Raw genomic sequence first — 19,232 nt, forward strand, 5'->3', positions numbered from 1 at the left:
GCTTGTCTTTGTTCAATACTTCAATCTTTTCTGGGGATCATGCTTCAGATACTAGTTAATGAAGAAATTTTCTCATAGGGAAAACCCTCGAAGGAATGCTAATTTGTGTAATGGAAAAAGCTATAGTTAATTCTGCATGGATTAAAAGCTCTAGTTCACAATTGTATATGTCAACAAAATAATTTGAAAAGAGGAGTATACACAGTGGGGAATGGTACTTTTTTCTAGCACATTATTTCATAAGCTTATACCTTAATCCCCAAATCCTTACTAAATGAGGTGAAATATTCACACACCATGCATATATTCAATGCCAATAAAAGTTAGGAAGCACTTTAAACAAAGAGCTGTTTTAGATAGAAAAACGACCTTTAAATAACATTTAACTACCTTACCTCTCTCTGAAAAGTTAGCTCATTTACTTACTCTAAGTTTTGATATAATATTGAAACTTGGTCCCTTTAAGTTATAATATTGCAATTTAGTCGAAAACCACATATTAAGGTATGCTTCGCATTCTCAGCACTATCAAAACCTTGCTTGCTGAGAAGTTGTTGGGATCTCCTCCTTACAAATTGAATGGTAAAGTTCTGCCAGAAACTCTCGAATACACACTCACCAATACGACAGCGTCGTATTCAACAACTTATAGCTCTTCCTCATCGCAACAAAGCCATAAACAGGTTTGAAGAAGTGGCGTTTGAAGAGTTTTGGAATGTCGCAGTGAAGGAGGTGCAGAGAGAACCCATCGTGATTGGTGAAGACGAATCCACCGTTCAATATAAAAACTAAAATATATATTAATGGTTTGTATCATGGTAAATTCTTATGTACCCATAAAGTTTTTTATGGAGAAAATTTTTAATTAATAATATTTAAATGTGTTTAAATAATAAATTGTTATATTTATTGTATTTAAATAAGTTAAAGAATATTTCAGTTAAAATTAAATAAAATAAAATTTAAAATTAAAATAATAATATTATATTAATATTTTTTTTAATTTTATTATTATTAATATTTAATTATTAAATTAATATATTATTTAAATTTTTTTATTTATAATAAATATAAATTATTTAAATATAAATTATATTTTATTTAAAACTAAAAATTTATAAAAAATAAAATAAAAAATTTAATATACTATATATATGTATAATAAAACTATATAACAAATAATATAAATAATATAATTTTAAATAAATTATATATAATGATATTTTTTTAATTTCACACTTGTTTATTTTTTATTGATATAAATTTTTTGGATATAGTATCTATTAAAAAATTTTAAAGTACCGCAACACATTCATTTACATCACCGATAAGAAAATTCTTTACTTTCTTATTGTAAACTCCTATTTTACAATAATGTTAAAATTATTATATATTTATTTTTTCATTTAATAAAATATCAAATGAGTTAACACATTGTAAAATTTATTATTTTAAGTGATGACCTTTCTAGTATAATAACATATATACACATTTAAAATTTTCAAGATATAACTTTCAAATGATATGCTTTTCCTCCAATTTCAATAGTATAATTTTAGCATTGAGTTATTTTTCTCAAATTGTGATATATTTATTTCATGAATTTTATAATTATATTGTTAAGGAAAAATATATGATATTACGAATAAAAAACCTATTTTAGATAGAACAAGAACCTTTAAAAATACACTAAACTACCTTACTTTTTTATATAAAAATAATGTTAAAAATATTATATTTAATTTTTTTAAAAATAAAATATTAAATTAGTTGAAATTTAGTATTATAAACTATGACCTTTCTAGTGTAATAACATATATTCAAATTAAAATTTTCAAAATAATACTTTCAATAAATGTACTTTTCCTCCAATTTTAATCGTATATTTTACAATTAATAGAATTTTTATAACTAGTTATTATTAATGAAAAATATATGTTATTACAAAAAAAAAAAAACCATTTTAGATAGAAAATGTATTTTTAAAGAAACACTAAACAAATACAAATTACCTTTAAACTTAACCCAAAATAAAATACTACTCACCAAAAAAATTACCATTTTAAGTAACTCTAGAATACCTTGTATTAATACATAAAAGTAAAAGTTTAATTTTAGTACAATGTTACTATAAATACTTTTACACCATCAGCCAATTAGAATAAATTGTAATGTGATTTTTATTTAAATTATTAAAAAAATATTCCTATTAATATAATAAACTTTTATACTCTGAGTATATTAATATTAAGTTTTAAAAGTAGTGTTTAAAACATTATATTTAATTTTTATTTTATTTTAAAAATATTAATTAATTGTCACATAATAAATTTAAGATTTCATATTACAGGCAATAACTTTTTGACCCTAAGTTATAACACTTATGGATTGCCGGAGTATTTTTTTTTTTTCATATTTCAACATTCATTTTAACACATAAAATATGTTAAATAAATTATTATATATCATAAAAAATTACAAAAAATATATATATATATTTAATAATTAAAATTAAATTAAATTTTTATTAGAAATATAAAATTATTTTTAATAAAATTGAAACTTAATAAATATGATAAAAATGATTTATCAATTTTTTTATATTTAATATTTTTCATATAATATATGTGTATTTTGATCATGATAAAAATTCTGAAAATGATATTTTTATTGAGTTATGATTAAAAATAAAATATATCAAAGATAAATATATCAAGATATTTTCTTTAATACTTTATTAGAACCTATATTTTTAATGTAGCTGTACAATATCTGAGCTATTTAAAAAATATTTAGTAAATATTTTATAAATAATAATCACAAAATTATAAAAGCATGCATAATAATTATTAAATATAACATTTATTATCAAATTACAATCAATTTAATCAATTTTACATATAGATATTAGTAAATATATATATATATATATAATTAATATTTAAATGTTAAAATTAAAAAATAAATTAAAAATTATATTACATTTAATTTAGTTAGTTTAAAACAACTTTGTAAATAAAAATAATTAAAAATAAGAAAATTGAAAAAATAAAAAAAATATATAGATATATACACACGTGTGTGTATAATTTGCTATTTACGAAGCAATTTTATATTAACTGCACTGAAAATTAAAATCCATAATTTTACAATAGATATAAATATTATAATCATTTAATTTAAGTTGCTATTTTTATTTTTAGATTTATGTAAATAATTATAATTATAATTATACATACATATATATATATATATATATATATTGTTAATTTTAAATTGTTAAAATATAAAAAGTAAGTTTAGAATTATATTACATTGAATTTTTTTGTTAATAAAAATAATTAAAAAATATATGAATATTAATTTAAAATTACAACAATTGATAATATAATGTAATTATGCATTTTAATTTATTACATAGTTAATATATTATTTAATATTATAATGTAGGGTGTTTTTACACATATATGTGTATAATATTTTTGTCAATAAAAATAAGAATTATCAACAATTTTTTTGGACATAAGAGTGATAGCACTAACATTATTAGGGTTCATTGTTGTTTGTGCAAGCAATTTATCAGAATCTTAAGGCTGCATCTGATTCAATGAACTAGCCAATTGGTTAATATGATTTTCTAAGGTTTGAATAGTCCTTTTTGTTCTTCGTAGGAACTGTAAATTATTAACGGTCATCTATTTCATCAACTCTTCCAAGGTATGCTGGTCAGATTTGGGGTGCATTATGTTATTGTTGCACATGAGTGGACTGGAATTGATATTGCCTACTAGGTCCAACATTCTGCACACTAGAAAGTTATGGTTGTTGTTACTGTGCATTGTCCCATCTTAAGTTTCGATAATTTCTCCACCTTGAATTATATTTGTTTGAAAAGAGATTTCCAATTATTTTGTTGTTGCTATGAAGGTCTTTCGTTATATATATCTATAGCATAGGCTTGTGGATTGCCAAAATGAGAACCTTCTGTCTCGTCTCTTGTAATGTAGCGTAAGAATATATGGGGTTGTCAGAGTAAAAATACCACACAAATTTGCAGCGACTTGTGGAGGCTTTTGATTAATAGCTATTGCTTCATAATGGATGCAAGATTATCAAAATCTCTACCTCATTCACACCTCTTGTCATTAATGAATTGTTTTTAGTTGCAAACTATATATTGAGAAATCGAGTTCATGTTCTTAATCAAGTTCCATGCAACTTGTGGTGTCTTATTCATCAATCCTCTCCCTTGTTGCGGCAATCTTACTCCTATCTATTAGGCTCAATTCCTCATAGAAATATTAGATAAGTAGTTGATTACTCGCTTGGTGATGATCAGGGTAGCCTGAACACAATCTTTTAAATTTTTTTCGGTATTCGTAAAGTATTTTTCTATCCAAAAATGATCTCTTCAAGTTATTACAACTAGTAATAGATCTTAACTGCAAATAGTACAACCACTCCTCAGCTACACCAGTTAGAGAGAAAGGGAACACCTTATGTTTTACATGTCCTTCAAAAACTTTAGGCAACGTGATGGTAAAATAGATAATATAGAAGGTCTTCAAATGCTTATATGGGGTCTTCTCTTGCAAGACCATTAAACTTAAGTAATGAATTAATTCAGTTTTGAACACTATAGGAGTTTTGCATCAGGATATTGATTGCACAAATAGTGTTCTCATATTATTATCCATTATAAAATCAGCACCACTAATAATCTCATAATCAATAGGGTTAGAATCATAATAAGCAATATAACCACCAGTAGTAGGGAACAAAGCTTAATCAAATAACAAAAATATGCAAGAAAAAATGAAAATCAATCAAATAAACTATAATAGAAAAAGCGATTAAAAATTAACAAAAAATCAAAATTCAATTTATTTTTTATTTTCAAAATTAAAATTTTTTACTTAATCTAATCTACTTAATCCAATCCTAATAAAAAAACTAATCTAAATTTTTTAAAAGGTTTTGTTAACATCAGTCTTGATAGCTGAATTTAAATATTTACAAATAATTTTTTTTTATGAAAAAGTACATAGTTATCATATTGAAGTTATAAAAATACGATAAATACTTATCTTTTTAATAAAATTTTACTATTATTAACTGCTTATGGTTGAGAATAATAAAACTTTTTTTTTAAAAGCAAAACAAACTTTATCTAATCTAATTAAATCATAATTCTAATTTAAATTTAAATTTTTTTAATTATAAATTTTTAATTTAGTTTTTTTTAAGGAAAACAAACTTTATTTAATCTAATCTAATCAAATCATAATCCTAAATCTAATTATTTTTAAAAATATATAATCAATTCAAATCTAATCCTAATTACAAAATTCAAACTAACCTTAATTAACAAACTATGATCCAAATTTAGTCGAAGAACCAATGGTCCACTGTGTCAATTGTGTCCATTTGATCGATGTCGTACTTTGTCAAATAAAATTTAAATGCAGTAAACTAGGAGACAAACTTAAGTTATTCTATTGAGGACCTTGATTACAGATGCTAAAATTGAAATACTAAGCAGATTTTGAACGCAAACAATAAAGTAATTAAGAAATTAAAACACAAAAAAATTCAATAAATTAAAAGTGATTGACCTATGATTTTTATTTTACAAAACATATTTGGTTTCAAAATTAATCAATCAAATTCATGAATTCAATTTAAAGAACATGTCTCTAATCAATTCGATACAGTTGATTACAATTCAATTACGAAAGTTTGAACTACACAAACAAATATGTTAAGATCACACTAATAATGAATTCAATACGCATGAATTATCCAAAATAGTATTGACACAATTTGAGATCAAATTAAAAGTATTTGTAACAAAATTAAGAAGGTAAAAAATAAAGTTTCAAATTAAATTAAAAGAAAATGTTACCTATCACTTTCTAAGATCAAATTCATAGAATAATCTATGAAATTACTCTTCCATCAGTATTATAAACACAAACACAAGTTTAAGAACAATTATCATAAAAAAGTTAAAACAAATTTGCAAGAAGAAAATAAAAAAGAAAGAACTCAAATTAACTCAAAGTTAAAAAAATAACAAAAATGTAAAAAGGAAAAAATAAAAAAAAAAGTTTGTCTTTCAATTCCTCCTATTTTTTATAGAGGTTAACCGTAAAATAAACATAAATTAATAATTTCAAAAAGTAAAATAGGCCACAAAATCTAATTAGGCCCAAATACTAATAAAAAACTATTAATTGATACTTAATTATGGTAACATCATCGAGGGACAACTTCAAATGTTGTAAATTTTAGCTTAGAACTCTAAATTAAGTAAATGCATGATCAAACTAATAAGTAGATGTCAAAAATATTAAAATACAAGAATTATGTAAAAGTATCAATTAAAGCACAAATAGGCTTAAACAAATAAAACTAGTTTAAAACAATGAAGTAATAATAGAAATAGTGTCAATAGATAGTGATTAAAGATACTAAAGTGTCAATACAATATAATTTGTTATTGTGACAAACAAAATTAGTCATTAATGAGATTAGTTCATAATATTGTAACTAGTGACTAAACTACATTATTTTGGCTATATTAGTTATTCTGAGTGTCACTAAATGTGACATCTCACCAAAAATTAATATCATTGTGATAAAAAGTGTTAATTAATTTAAAGTATCTAATATTTAATAAAGTTATGGATTTATGATTTTTTTTAAATATTATAGTTTTTAAAGTGATGGTTTTTTTAAAAAAATATAAAAAATAAAAATAGTTTTAAAATTATCAATTTTAAAAAACATTAATTTTTAGAAAAAAAATATTAAATTTTTATATTTTTAAAAAAATAAAAAAAAAAAATTCGATTAAAAAATATAATTAAACTTATATCATTCTCCTCTCTCAATATTAAACATTTCATTTCTCCTTTCCTTCTTCCTTCTTCAAACTTTTCTTTTCCCTTCCCTTTCAAATATCTAAACAAAGTCTAAATTTATAGTAAAAAAGTTACACAATTAACCTAAACTTTTGATAAAAATAAGTTTTTAAGATTTTATTTTTTAATTTAAAATATTAGAAATGTCATGTGATTAATATTTAATAGGGATAGAATAATATTACTCTCTAGTTTCAAATATAAGCAAAATTTAAGTAAATTTACACTAGTTAATAAAATGGTTAAAATATCATTTATTTTAATTCAAAACTTAATTTTGTTAAATTTTTTTAATTTTAAGATATGACATCAAAAAAATTTTACAAGTTTAAAAATGAAAAGTAAAAATTTACTTAAAACAAATTTCTAAACTTTAAAGCTCTTTGCAGTAATTTTTTCACATTTCACCTTTACATTTAACATAAGAACTTAAATCATTGGCTAATGTCATTGATCTTTTAAGTTATTAATTTTTCTGTGCAATAAATATTTTAGAGAATATATTTAAAAAAATTATTTTTAAATAAATATAAGAAAATTAAATGAGATTAACTAATTTTTAATAACTATAATTAATTTTTATTATATTTGAGACTAAAGAAAGTAATTGTTGAGGATTTAATTAAAAGTTTATATATATATATATATATATATATATATATATAGATTGTTAATATATTTTTATATTATGAAATATTATCATAATTTATATAAATTAATAAATAAAATTAGAAAATAAAAAAATTAATATTTATCATATTATATATATATATATATATATATATATATTATAATTGTGTATTTTAATTTATAGTGTAGTTAATTTTATACATATAGACATTTTTAGTTCAAAATATTTTGGTCAATAAAAATAATAAAAAAGTTAATATATTTAAAATTAATTTATGTGAAATATATAATTGTGTATTTTAATATATTAATGTTATAATATAGTTAATATTTTATTTAATGCTATATTATTAATATAGTATAGTTAATTTTACCGATACAAATTAATTATGTAATTTATTATAATAAATATAAAATAACCCATTAAATTAATGTACAATTTTACTTAAATAATTTAAAGCAACACAATACTCATTCAATTATTCACACATGTATATGTGACAAAATAATTTTAATTAGCACTTTTTATTTTCTATTTACATAGAAGTATTAAATTGGTATAAAAGCTACACACAAATGTTAGAATAAAAAAATTTAAAAAATTGATTGAAAGATTTAGTGATTTTTTTTTTATCTATTTTAACTTACCAATTATTGAAACCTAAATGAGATTTTTTATTAGACCTTTTCTAACATATAAAAAAAAAAAATATATGAGATTTAATTATTAGTGTAAAAAAAATTATATAACAGTTTTTTATATCAGTTACTTAATTTATCTAATAAAAAATATAATGACATTTCTAAAAATAATTAAAAAAATTTAAGATCAGTAGTTAAATAATCGATGTAAAAAATATTTTTTAAATTATTAATTTTTGAACTATTGTAAAAGTTATTTTTAGATCTATTCTTCTACGATCAATATAAAATACAATTTAAATAGTAAGATTTCAAAACCAATAGTGAACAAGTTAAAAAATTCTTAAATAAAGTTTGAAAAATAACGAATCCTACTTACATTCTAAAGTTTTTGTCTTAAATTTTTGGTATCTCATTGAGAAACAGTAATAATATATCCGTTCACGTTTTTGACAAATATATTAAGCTTACATTATGTGTTTTATTATCTTTATTATGTATATCACCAATTTATGTATGAAGTTGAACTTTATTATTTGTTTTCGTTTTCTTGTAATTTCTGGGGTTGTGAGCCCTGGTTTTCATACCGGTGACTTAGCAAAGTTGTTAAGAAATTGAAACTTCCCCTTAATTTGTGTAAATAATTTACACTTTCTTAACCAATTATCTTTAATCAATATAAAAAAATTATTTTTTAACCTAAGTTATATAATTAATTTAAAATATTCACTTATTATATAAGCTATATCTATATCGGTTTATCGATTAAAATATTTATAATATTTAGTAAGTGATTTGCATGCTAGGCAATTATTTGTGTGTTGGGGGGATGGGAGAGGAAGAGAGAAATATTTTAGTAATTGCATTAAATTATCAGCCGCAGGGAATGTTATTGCGCAAAGCTGATTTCCTTTTTCCTCCTAATTTGGCTAATAAATGGTAAAATCAATTTATAATGGACACTTAAACCCCCAAAGAAATTTTTATAATGGACTTAATGACGATATTCTTAAATCTTATTTTATGATGTAGCTCTTTAAAAACAGAATCAAGATCAAATACATCAGTATTTTACATATAAAGGGACCCGAGCAAGAAAAAGATGAACATGATCACTACACAAGAAAATTCTAGTCTCTATAATCAGAATATCATATCAAGATTATTCTTGTGGGTAGTCAAATACCATCGATCGATCACTCTATTTTACTCTTCAAACCTAACTTGTGTGTTATATTGACAAAGGTTTCAATTGGAAGATGTCGATGGATGCAAGTGATTCCAACGCCACTGTGATCTTCGACACATCAAATTCCAAGTATTTGGTGCTCTTTGATAGACTAGCCATTGAAACAACTGTTACTGACAAAGCCAGCATAGCAGAGGAATGGGTTCAGCAAGTTCTGTCAACATATGTGGGAAAGCAAATGGTAATTGGGTTGGACACTGAATGGATGCGTGACCAAAACAAGAAGATGAAAGTTGCAATTTTGCAACTATGTGTTGAGGACAAATGTCTAATATTTCAAATGTTTCGGATGGATTATATTCCCCAGTCCCTAAGGAGTTTTATGGTGCACTCTGACTTCAAATTTGTTGGGGTTGGGATTTTGCAAGATATTAAAAGGCTTAACAATGAGTATGGCTTGGAATGCAATGAGGGCATAGACGTGTCCAAATTGGCAAAAACACAATGGCCTAATAGATTTTCTTCTCTGGGACTGAAAAATTTGGCAAAGGAGTTGGTGGGTCTTAATATGAAGAAGTCAAAGGAAGTGTGCACAAGTGAATGGCAATTAAGGGAGTTAACACTAGATCAAGTTGAATATGCCTGCATTGATGCCTATGCTTCTTACAAGATTGGTAAGAAGCTCCTCATTGAAAATGGAGTTTCCCCTACCCTTTTCAATTGAATTTTTTTCTCTGTTTGATCCATCTACCTGTTCATCTGTATGTTATATATTGCTTTGTGCTTTTTGCATTTTAATAAGCTAAATAACCAAACTGATGCTGCTTTGTGCTTTGTGTTTAATCATTCTGTATATGGACAAATGTTGATGCATCATTTATGTATTATTTTTCTGTTATCTTCTTCTGTGCTATTTGGCACACGGATTTGCGGTTTTAGCTTAATTGTTGGCTCTTCGTTAATTGATGAGTTAGTTTGTTATATTTTTGTTTATGACTTAGTCACAAATCAAATCCTGTTAGCTTTTTTTTTTTTTTTTTAACAAGTTGTTGTATTGACAAAATACTAAAACTAGTTTTTTTTTCATTAATCCCATGAAGGAATGTAAGTGGGTAAGTTTTGTTTCTTAATTTGTCTAACCTAAAACTAAGGTTAAAACTGTTTATTTATTTATAAAGACTTTCTTAAAGTTTAACTTATTTTTTAAAGTGTGATTAGTCTTAAAAAATTATTTAAAACTCCGACTTTATATTTTTTTTAAATGTTTAACTTAAAAGTCTATTTGAAAAACTTTACAATATACTAGCATGTTGTGCCTAAACTGCATGTGCATTATATAGCTATTTTAAATTTAAATAAAATTATAAATAAAAAAGGTTAAACAAAATAATATAGTTTTTATTTATAATATTCAATATAAATAAATTTAAAAGTAAAGCTTTTAAAATTATAAAATATTATTTCAATCAAGCTACATGATGTTTATTGATATGGAATATCAAGATTTAAAAGTTAAATTCAAATAGCATTGATTATGATTACAACAATCTTTGAATTCAAATAATCCAAACAAGAAAAAAAAAAAATCTTCTATCTAATATCGTTTATCAAAATTTAAATTTCAAATCAAATCAATATTAATATTAAGTAACAAAAGTATTTACCTTGGTACCTCACATTTTAAAGAATTTTGATACCATTTTTAAGAAATCAATAAAATTTAGACATTTATATTGTATTTATTATTCAAAATATGCCTTTTTATTTCTTTGTTTTAATTTTTATAACATTATTAAGAAATTTCCCAAGATTTATTACATTAAATTAAAAAGATTAAGTTTAAATATTTTAAAATTTTCCTTTTATCCGTTAAATCTTAGACAGGAATGTAATCTTTTTTCACCGTCATCTATGGATGCCGAATCTTTATATATAAAAATAAGGTAATATAACGCTCAAATTGAATGTATTTTGTAATTTATATTTTAATATGTTGTTAAATTTTTTCCATAGTATTTTTATTTAATTTAACTCCTAAAAAATATTTTTTAAGAATTAACTCAGAAATTATATAAACATAGATAAGTTAATTATTTAATAATTTATCACTTTAATCAATTTTTAATAATTACATTTATCTAATATTATTCTTTAATATTAGCTAATGATTTACGTTATATGTAAAATTGCTAAAATTATAATTATTTTATTCTAAATATTTTATTTTTCTTCTTATTTTTATTAATATCTTTTTTATATAAAATAACATAAACAATGATGTATACGGTCTTGAATCCTTTCTGCGCTGCGCACTCTCGGCAGCCAATCTCACGCTTTCAATTTTCATCCAAAAGTTGTAAAATTGATAATATTTTATTATTAACTAATAATATATTCAAGTTTAAGTAAAGTTTTAACCACAAATAGAGATATAAATAAGTTAGATTAAACTAAGTTTATAAGCTTTTTATTAAACTTAATTTTGCCTAAAAATATGTTTTTGTTTATTAACTTTTTTAACAACTTATTTGAGTTTATCTCAAAAGATATATCTTTACAAAAATTAAAAAGTTTATATTTAAATTAGCAATTAAAAAATATATCAATATCTTAAATATGTTAATAAAATTACATATTTTTATTTTATTAAAATACATACTTAAAGCAACATAAATAGAAATAAGTGTTACATGTATAAGATAGATTAAATAATAATAATAATATAAAAGACTCTAATAAATAAGACTTATTCAATTCATGGCTTTTGATTGGTTTATATTTTATTATTCTACTAATTGAAGGTGACATTAAAATCCTTTTAATTTAGAAACGAAAATACATCGCCGAATTGGTTCCTATAATTATTGTTCCCCATCTTTAACCTCTTTAGCTTCAAAGGACTTTTAAGTAGGGTGTTATTTAAATTAGCTAACCTTACCTTAGTTGTTATTTCAACAGAATCACTATAAAAAATAAATAAATAATTTTTATTTTTATTTTAAATTTTTTATTTTTATATTAATTTTTTATTGACTTTTTTGCATAAAAAACTTCTCTAAAAATTTATTCAAACTGAATTATTATATACTAATTATAAGAGAAGTTATATATATATATATATATATATATATATATATATATATGTTATAAATTTTTATAATTTTAAGAAAACAAAAAATATACAATTAATTTAGGTCCAGTATTAATAAGCAAGTGAACCAACTAATAAAATGTTGTTTTAACTAAATCTGCGATTTTTAATGAAGGATACCCGTGATTTAAATTACAAAATTAATTTATATCAAGTTTAGATAAATTTATCAATAAGTACTTATAAGAATAAAAAATTAAATAATAAAATATATTAAAATTCTCTAATAAATTAAAACTAATTTTATATTTTTTATAAATTCTTTCATTTAATTTCTTTAAAACATAAAAAAAATAAGTTATTTTAAACTTATAAAAAATTATTTATTTTTATATTATTTTTTATTTTTAAAAAGACTTATTTATAATTTCATCTAAATTGAGCGTAAAATAATAATAAGTAGCTTATATTTAACGAAAAAACGAACATATGTTCTCATATTTTAAAAATAACTGATGTTCATATATACATTTATAAAATTTAACTTTTTTATTATCTTTCAATTTTTACAGCATAGAGGCTGTGAAAAGATAAAAAGACCACAAATAAAAAATAACAATTTAATCATCAAATTTAATTTTAAAATATATAGTTAATAATGTAAAAACTATATGCATATTTAATTTTGATTATGTCATATTTTATAGTTCGTCAACAAACATCTTTATTAAATTAATAGAAAGAGGTCTCACAATTCCCTTTGATTGTGAAGTCATTTCTAAATAATTTATTATAAATTCATCGTTTCTTAAATTAATTTTTTGAAGAAGCTGACTCGTCTTTGGCATGGCACCGCGTCGGAAAATGCTGAGTTGTAAATGAATCAGCAGTTTGTATTTGCTCATAACTTTGTTACTTTTCTTGTTTATGCAAAGAAATAAAGTCAAAACCAGGTGCCTTGCCAATATCTGCAAAACTTTTAGTCAATATTCAAAAAAATAAAAACATTATTTTCACGCCTACTAAACACGTATTAAATAGGTAAAATACTAGAAAAATAAAAATTAAAAAAGTAAAAGTATAATTAACAATATACATTAAGCTTAAAAATATGTAAGAATATATATTTTTAATATATGTAAAGTAATACATAATTGAAGTGTACGTAATAAATTTTAAATAAATTATATTTTAAATTTCTACATATTAATATATATAAAATTTTAGTCTCCATATTTTTAATTGCTTATATTTATTTTTTAGTTTTTAAAATGCTCAAATTAAGTTTTGTATCTTAAAATTTATTGATTTATACAAATAAAAATAAAAATAAAAATATTTAAGTAAAAAGTTAATTTAAATATTAAAAAAAATGAGCAAATGAAATCAAGAGTATATAATTAAACGTACATCAAAAATGAAAAAAAAAGTGCTGTTAAAAATTAAATTTCTTACCGTATATGTAATTCAACACATGTTAAAAAAAATAAAAAATAAAATAAAAAACAGTATAGTTGTTAAACAGTAGAAGATTGTTCAGGCATGTCGGGACCCAGGTGCTAACGCGTAATAGAAAATGAGAAAAAACATCTATGAAATGGATAAAATTTTGTCATTGAACAAGTTGTCATCTTCATCATTCGTCAAGCTTCGACAATTTGTTAGTTACTACAAATTGCAAGAACCTCCTTCATCCAACTCTGCGTCTTCTTCACCATTGTTCTGTTCCATCTCCTATCTCATCCACTCCGTTGACCTTCAGTTACCAACATGACGATCACGGCGGTGCCAACGATAAAGGACGATTGCCTTATGGTGAGGGGCAAGGTGGTTTTGACCCGTGTGCCCCCAAACATTGTGCTTTCTACGGCTGGAACAGGCTCCGTTTTCTTGGGTGCAACTTCAACTGTTCAAAGTTCCCGTCATGTTTTCACTCTTGGCATTCTCCAGTGAGTCTATGATCTCTTTCCCTTTCCTCTTTCTTTCTTTTCCCCTGTAGAAACGTCTTTGACCTTGTTGGCTGTGACACGCGGGGAATCGAAGAAGAGATTATTTCTTAATTCTGCGTTTGTCTTTCTAATAATAAGCATCAAATAGGTTCCGAAAACAGACTCTAATTTAACATACCAAGAAGTTCAAGTTTTGTGACAAAATTACAATCTTTTTCTTTTACGCTATAACCATAAAATAAGTTGTCTAAAATGAGATAGACCCAAAGTTTACCATAATGGGTGATATTAAAATTTATGGGGAAAGAATTCATTCCTATATCACGCCTAAAGGTCATAAATTCTATTTATTTATTTATGCTGTTAATCAATACCTTATGAATGTTAGTTGAAAAGAATCAATGAATAGAAAATTCTTATTGAAAGTTAAGCTAGACGTGCATTGAAAATTATAGTAAAAATACATTTTATAATATTTTTTTTAATTCTTTAGAATTTTTCTTTATTTATTCAGTTTCGCTTTATTAAAAAGTGACATAAAAAAGCTGCAGCGAATTCAGTGAGAATTTTCATAGAAATTTATTTGTTTTTTAAATGCAGGGGATATAAGTTGGTGTCTCTGTTCAGAGTGAAGATATGGTGGATGATACCACGTGTAGGGAGATGTGCATGTGATATTCCCATGGAAACTCAGTTGCTGCTACTGGAAGCAAGAGAAGAGTGTGCCCTTGAGGATGAATTTTCTTCTGACTCTGAAGAACCAAATGCAGAGAACACTTGCTACATTCTCTTCTTGCCTGTTTTGGATGGACAGTTTCGCGCAACTTTGCAGGGAACTCCATCAAATGAGCTCCAGTTCTGCATTGAAAGTGGTTAGTGACTTAGTTCTTCCACTTTTGTTTTGCTTCATTTGTGAAGAAATAAATTTTTTTATTCCTATAAGAACCTCATATTTGTTGATCGTTAACTAAGACTTTTTATAGTTTTAGGAGTATGAATTATTCTTTTAGATATTTATCCTTCGTTATTGAATCTTTCCAAGTGTTTTTAACAATTAATATAATAATAAAGTTTAGCTTTAACTGGAAATAATCTTGAAATGCTGTAATTAATTTTTCAAAAACTAGTACTTTAATTATTTTTAACAACTTTTCTTAATACATGTGATTTAGTTGACAGATTCTTACAAAAAGGATCTAGGAGAGTATTCATTATCATCCTCAGTTCAGCTGTTTAATGGTAATATAGTAATATTATTTTTTATATTTTGAATGCTCCAGGAGACGCCCATGTCCAAACATCCCAATCACTCGAAGCGGTATTTGTAAATTCAGGGGATAATCCATTTGAGTTAATCAAGGATTCCATCAAGTATGTTTTTTGTTCTGTAGTGTTCTTATTCTGTGCCTGCTTTCATGTTAGCAGTGAGGACACATTACATTTTCAAGTATAATGACATAGGATATTGGAGAAACTCAAAGGAACATTCTGTCATCTTGAAAACAAGAAGATCCCATCACATCTTGATTGGTTTGGATGGTGCACTTGGGATGCTTTTTACACTGAAGTGAGTCCACAAGGAATAAGAGTGTCTTCAAAGGTACACTACATATAACTATATTGTCAAGTAACTTCACTTACGTGAAGGATAGCTTTCAAAATTTTGAAGGTGTCAATGAAAATGACCATTTTGCCTTTTATTAAACAGTCTCTCAAATGGAGGTTGTTCACCAAAGTTCATCATCATTGATGATGGATGGCAAGAGACACTCAATGAGTTTCACAAAGATGGTGAACCAATAATTGAAGGAACTCAGTAAGTCTCTTTTTTCAATTTGAGGCCACAAATTTTTTCCCTCCATTTCTCAGTCATTAACATGCTCAAATTTTCCGTTACTATTAGATTCGCAACCAGACTGGTAGACATTAAAGAAAACAAAAAGTTCACTAATGCAGGCTCTGGACATTCTTGCAACAATCTCCGCGATTTTGTTGACTCTATCAAACAGAATTTGAGTGTAAAGTAAGCTTTCTGATTAAAATAATGATTATAATTACCTATTATAATTATCTATCACACCAAGACTCACAGTAACTGAAGAACTCACAATTTGTATAATTCTGCACTCTCCAGATATGTTTACATGTGGCATGCTTTAGCTGGTTATTGGGGAGGAGTACTCCCCTCATCAGATGCAATGAAGAAATATAATCCAAAGCTTGTATATCCAATTCAATCACCTAGCACTACAGGGAACCTTAGAGATATAGCCATGGACAGCTTGGAAAAATATGGAGTGGGAATCATAGACCCACAAAAGCTCTACGACTTTTACAATGACTATCACAGTTATCTTGCTAGCTGTGGCATTGATGGAGTTAAAGTAGATGTCCAAAATTTAATAGAAACCTTAGGTTCTGGGTATGGTGGACGTGTTTCATTGACCAAGCGGTATCAAGAAGCATTAGAGCAATCTGTAGCAAGGAACTTTACGGACAACAATCTCATTTGCTGCATGTCCCACAACTCTGATTCAATTTACAGGTTTGACTTCTTTCTAATTTGAAGTTAATGCCAATTACTATCTAAAATTTTCTTCAGATCCCTTTTCTGATAAGTTGTTTCTTTTTTCATTCTCAATTGTCAGCTCAAAGAAGAGTGCAGTAGCAAGAGCATCTGAGGACTTCATGCCAAGAGAACCAACATTTCAAACCCTACACATTGCCTCTGTAGCTTTTAATAGTCTTCTTCTGGGGGAGATATTTGTGCCAGACTGGGACATGTTCCATGTAATATTCCTGTCTCTTTACTTGTCCGAATCTTTCACGTGTGACAATGTTAATGAGTTGCTTGATATGATTTTTAAATGGTTCTATTTCAGAGCAAGCATGAGACAGCTGAGTTCCATGCTGCAGCAAGAGCAATAGGTGGTTGTGCAGTATATGTTAGGTAAAGCACCAAAACAAATAGAGTTCTTAGTCTCCCTAGTTTCCCTTTAAAAAACAATTCCATGTTCTTTAATAAAGGAAGAAATTTCTTTTACCAAACTTCGATACATTACAGTGATAAGCCTGGGAATCATGATTTTAAAATCCTCAAGAAGCTAGTGCTATCTGATGGATCAGTATTGAGAGCAAGATATGCTGGCCGTCCTACTCGAGATTGTTTATTTAAAGACCCCGTGATGGATGGTAAAAGGTCAGTTAATAAGATGTTACTGTCTTTATCTAAGAATGGCCGGAATTTTCTTATTAGTTTTCACTTTTTAGTACATAACCATATTATATTATTATGGACTATTTTTCAGTCTGCTGAAAATTTGGAACATGAATATTCTAACTGGGGTCATAGGCGTCTTCAATTGCCAAGGAGCAGGAAGCTGGCCATTGAAATCATTGAAATCTGCACCCTCTCACATCACCATTTCAGGGAAAGTGAGACCCCTTGATGTAGAATTTCTTCAAGAGGTTGCAGGAGAAAACTGGAATGGAGATTGCGTAGTATATGCCTTCAATGCAGGTTCAAATTCTTCAACATAACAATTTCTTTTACGCTAGCCTTTTAGATCCTAAGTTACATACACAGTAACGCATACATTTCTCTAGAATTACCAAAACCAACTAGTGTGCAATACTGCAGGCTTGCTTTCTAAATTGTCAAGCAGAGGGAAACTAGAAGTGTCCCTGGAGACTCTCCAATGTGAAATATATACCGTGTCTCCAATCAGAGTCAGTATGCTTACATTGCAGTCTGCATTTTATGAAAAACCATTTTTACTAATACTAAGTCTAACGTGGAAAAATGTTAACATGTGTCTAAACAGGTGTTTGGTCACGATGTGCAATTTGCACCAATAGGATTGCTTGACATGTACAATTCAGGAGGAGCTGTAGAAGCTCTGGACTGCACCATGGATGTTTCACAGTGCATAATAAAAACCAAAGGCAGAGGATGTGGTCGTTTTGGTGTGTACTCCAACGTTAGACCCAAACGTTGCGTTGTGGACATGAAGGAGGAGGAGTTCTCCTACAACCTTGAAGATGGACTGTTAACAATTAAACTTGGTAGTGGAGACAATTCAAGGGACGTGGAACTTGTATACTGACTGAGGTAGCTGTGTGGACTCAAAAGTGAATCTAATCCGATTCTTCAATGTTGTCTGTTAATTAACTAACCCCAACAGTAAGCATATAAAGATTCCATTTTATTGTAACAAAAGAAAAAGGAAATTTTAAAATTTGAAGTTTAGTGGTGTAAATATTTTTGCACCATTTATAATAATATTAAAGTTTTCCGCCGAATCTATCTGTTATCTTCTTAAATAAAAAAATATTTTTTTAAAAAATATTTCAATAATATAAATATAGGCTCGTTAGTCCATTTAGAGGTATGTTTATAGTTTTATTTGATAAGATATACTCAGGGCCGTCTTAAACTTTTTGGAAGCCTTATTCTAATCATGAAAACTGGATTCCTCTATTCCTAATTTTTGGAGAGAGGATGACAAAAATTATGAAAGCCTGAGAAATAACCCATAATTGAATGAGAATTGTAGATAAAATTATGAAAAATATCTTAAAGATGGAAACTTGGAGAGTTGATTTTCCGAATTGATTGTGGCGTGAATTCTTAGGAAGATCAAATGTGGAGATAGAGAGAAATACATGGCACTCAGTATCCAAAATTGCTTTTTAATAATTAAGAGAAAAAAAAAATAAAACAATTTTGGTAACCTTGTATATTTGGAGGCCCTGTGCAGAGGATTAGCTGGCCCTAGTTGATCTACGACCTTGGATATACTTCA

General features: G+C 25.4%; 2 protein-coding genes across 2 annotated transcripts; both read left to right on the forward strand.

The window, feature by feature from the left end:
• The first annotated feature begins 8,767 nt into the window (after nucleotides 1–8,767).
• LOC113853232 (Werner Syndrome-like exonuclease) lies at nucleotides 8,768–10,789 on the forward strand. The gene has a single exon (XM_027483734.1). The coding sequence runs from the start codon at nucleotides 9,458–9,460 to the stop codon at nucleotides 10,109–10,111; it is 654 nt and encodes a 217-aa protein (XP_027339535.1). The 5' UTR covers nucleotides 8,768–9,457; the 3' UTR covers nucleotides 10,112–10,789.
• A 3,459-nt stretch (nucleotides 10,790–14,248) lies between these two features.
• LOC113867550 (probable galactinol--sucrose galactosyltransferase 2) lies at nucleotides 14,249–18,533 on the forward strand. The gene is made up of 13 exons (XM_027502944.1): nucleotides 14,249–14,427; nucleotides 15,028–15,299; nucleotides 15,708–15,798; nucleotides 15,889–16,017; nucleotides 16,136–16,243; nucleotides 16,331–16,450; nucleotides 16,562–16,972; nucleotides 17,076–17,217; nucleotides 17,310–17,377; nucleotides 17,492–17,626; nucleotides 17,736–17,947; nucleotides 18,068–18,156; nucleotides 18,252–18,533. The coding sequence occupies exons 1-13, from the start codon at nucleotides 14,249–14,251 to the stop codon at nucleotides 18,531–18,533; spliced, it is 2,238 nt and encodes a 745-aa protein (XP_027358745.1).
• Nucleotides 18,534–19,232: the final 699 nt, after the last annotated feature.

Source organism: Abrus precatorius, unplaced genomic scaffold (assembly GCF_003935025.1).
Source record: "Abrus precatorius isolate BTA unplaced genomic scaffold, Abrus_2018 Scaffold10, whole genome shotgun sequence".
Classification (NCBI taxonomy): Eukaryota; Viridiplantae; Streptophyta; class Magnoliopsida; order Fabales; family Fabaceae; genus Abrus; species Abrus precatorius.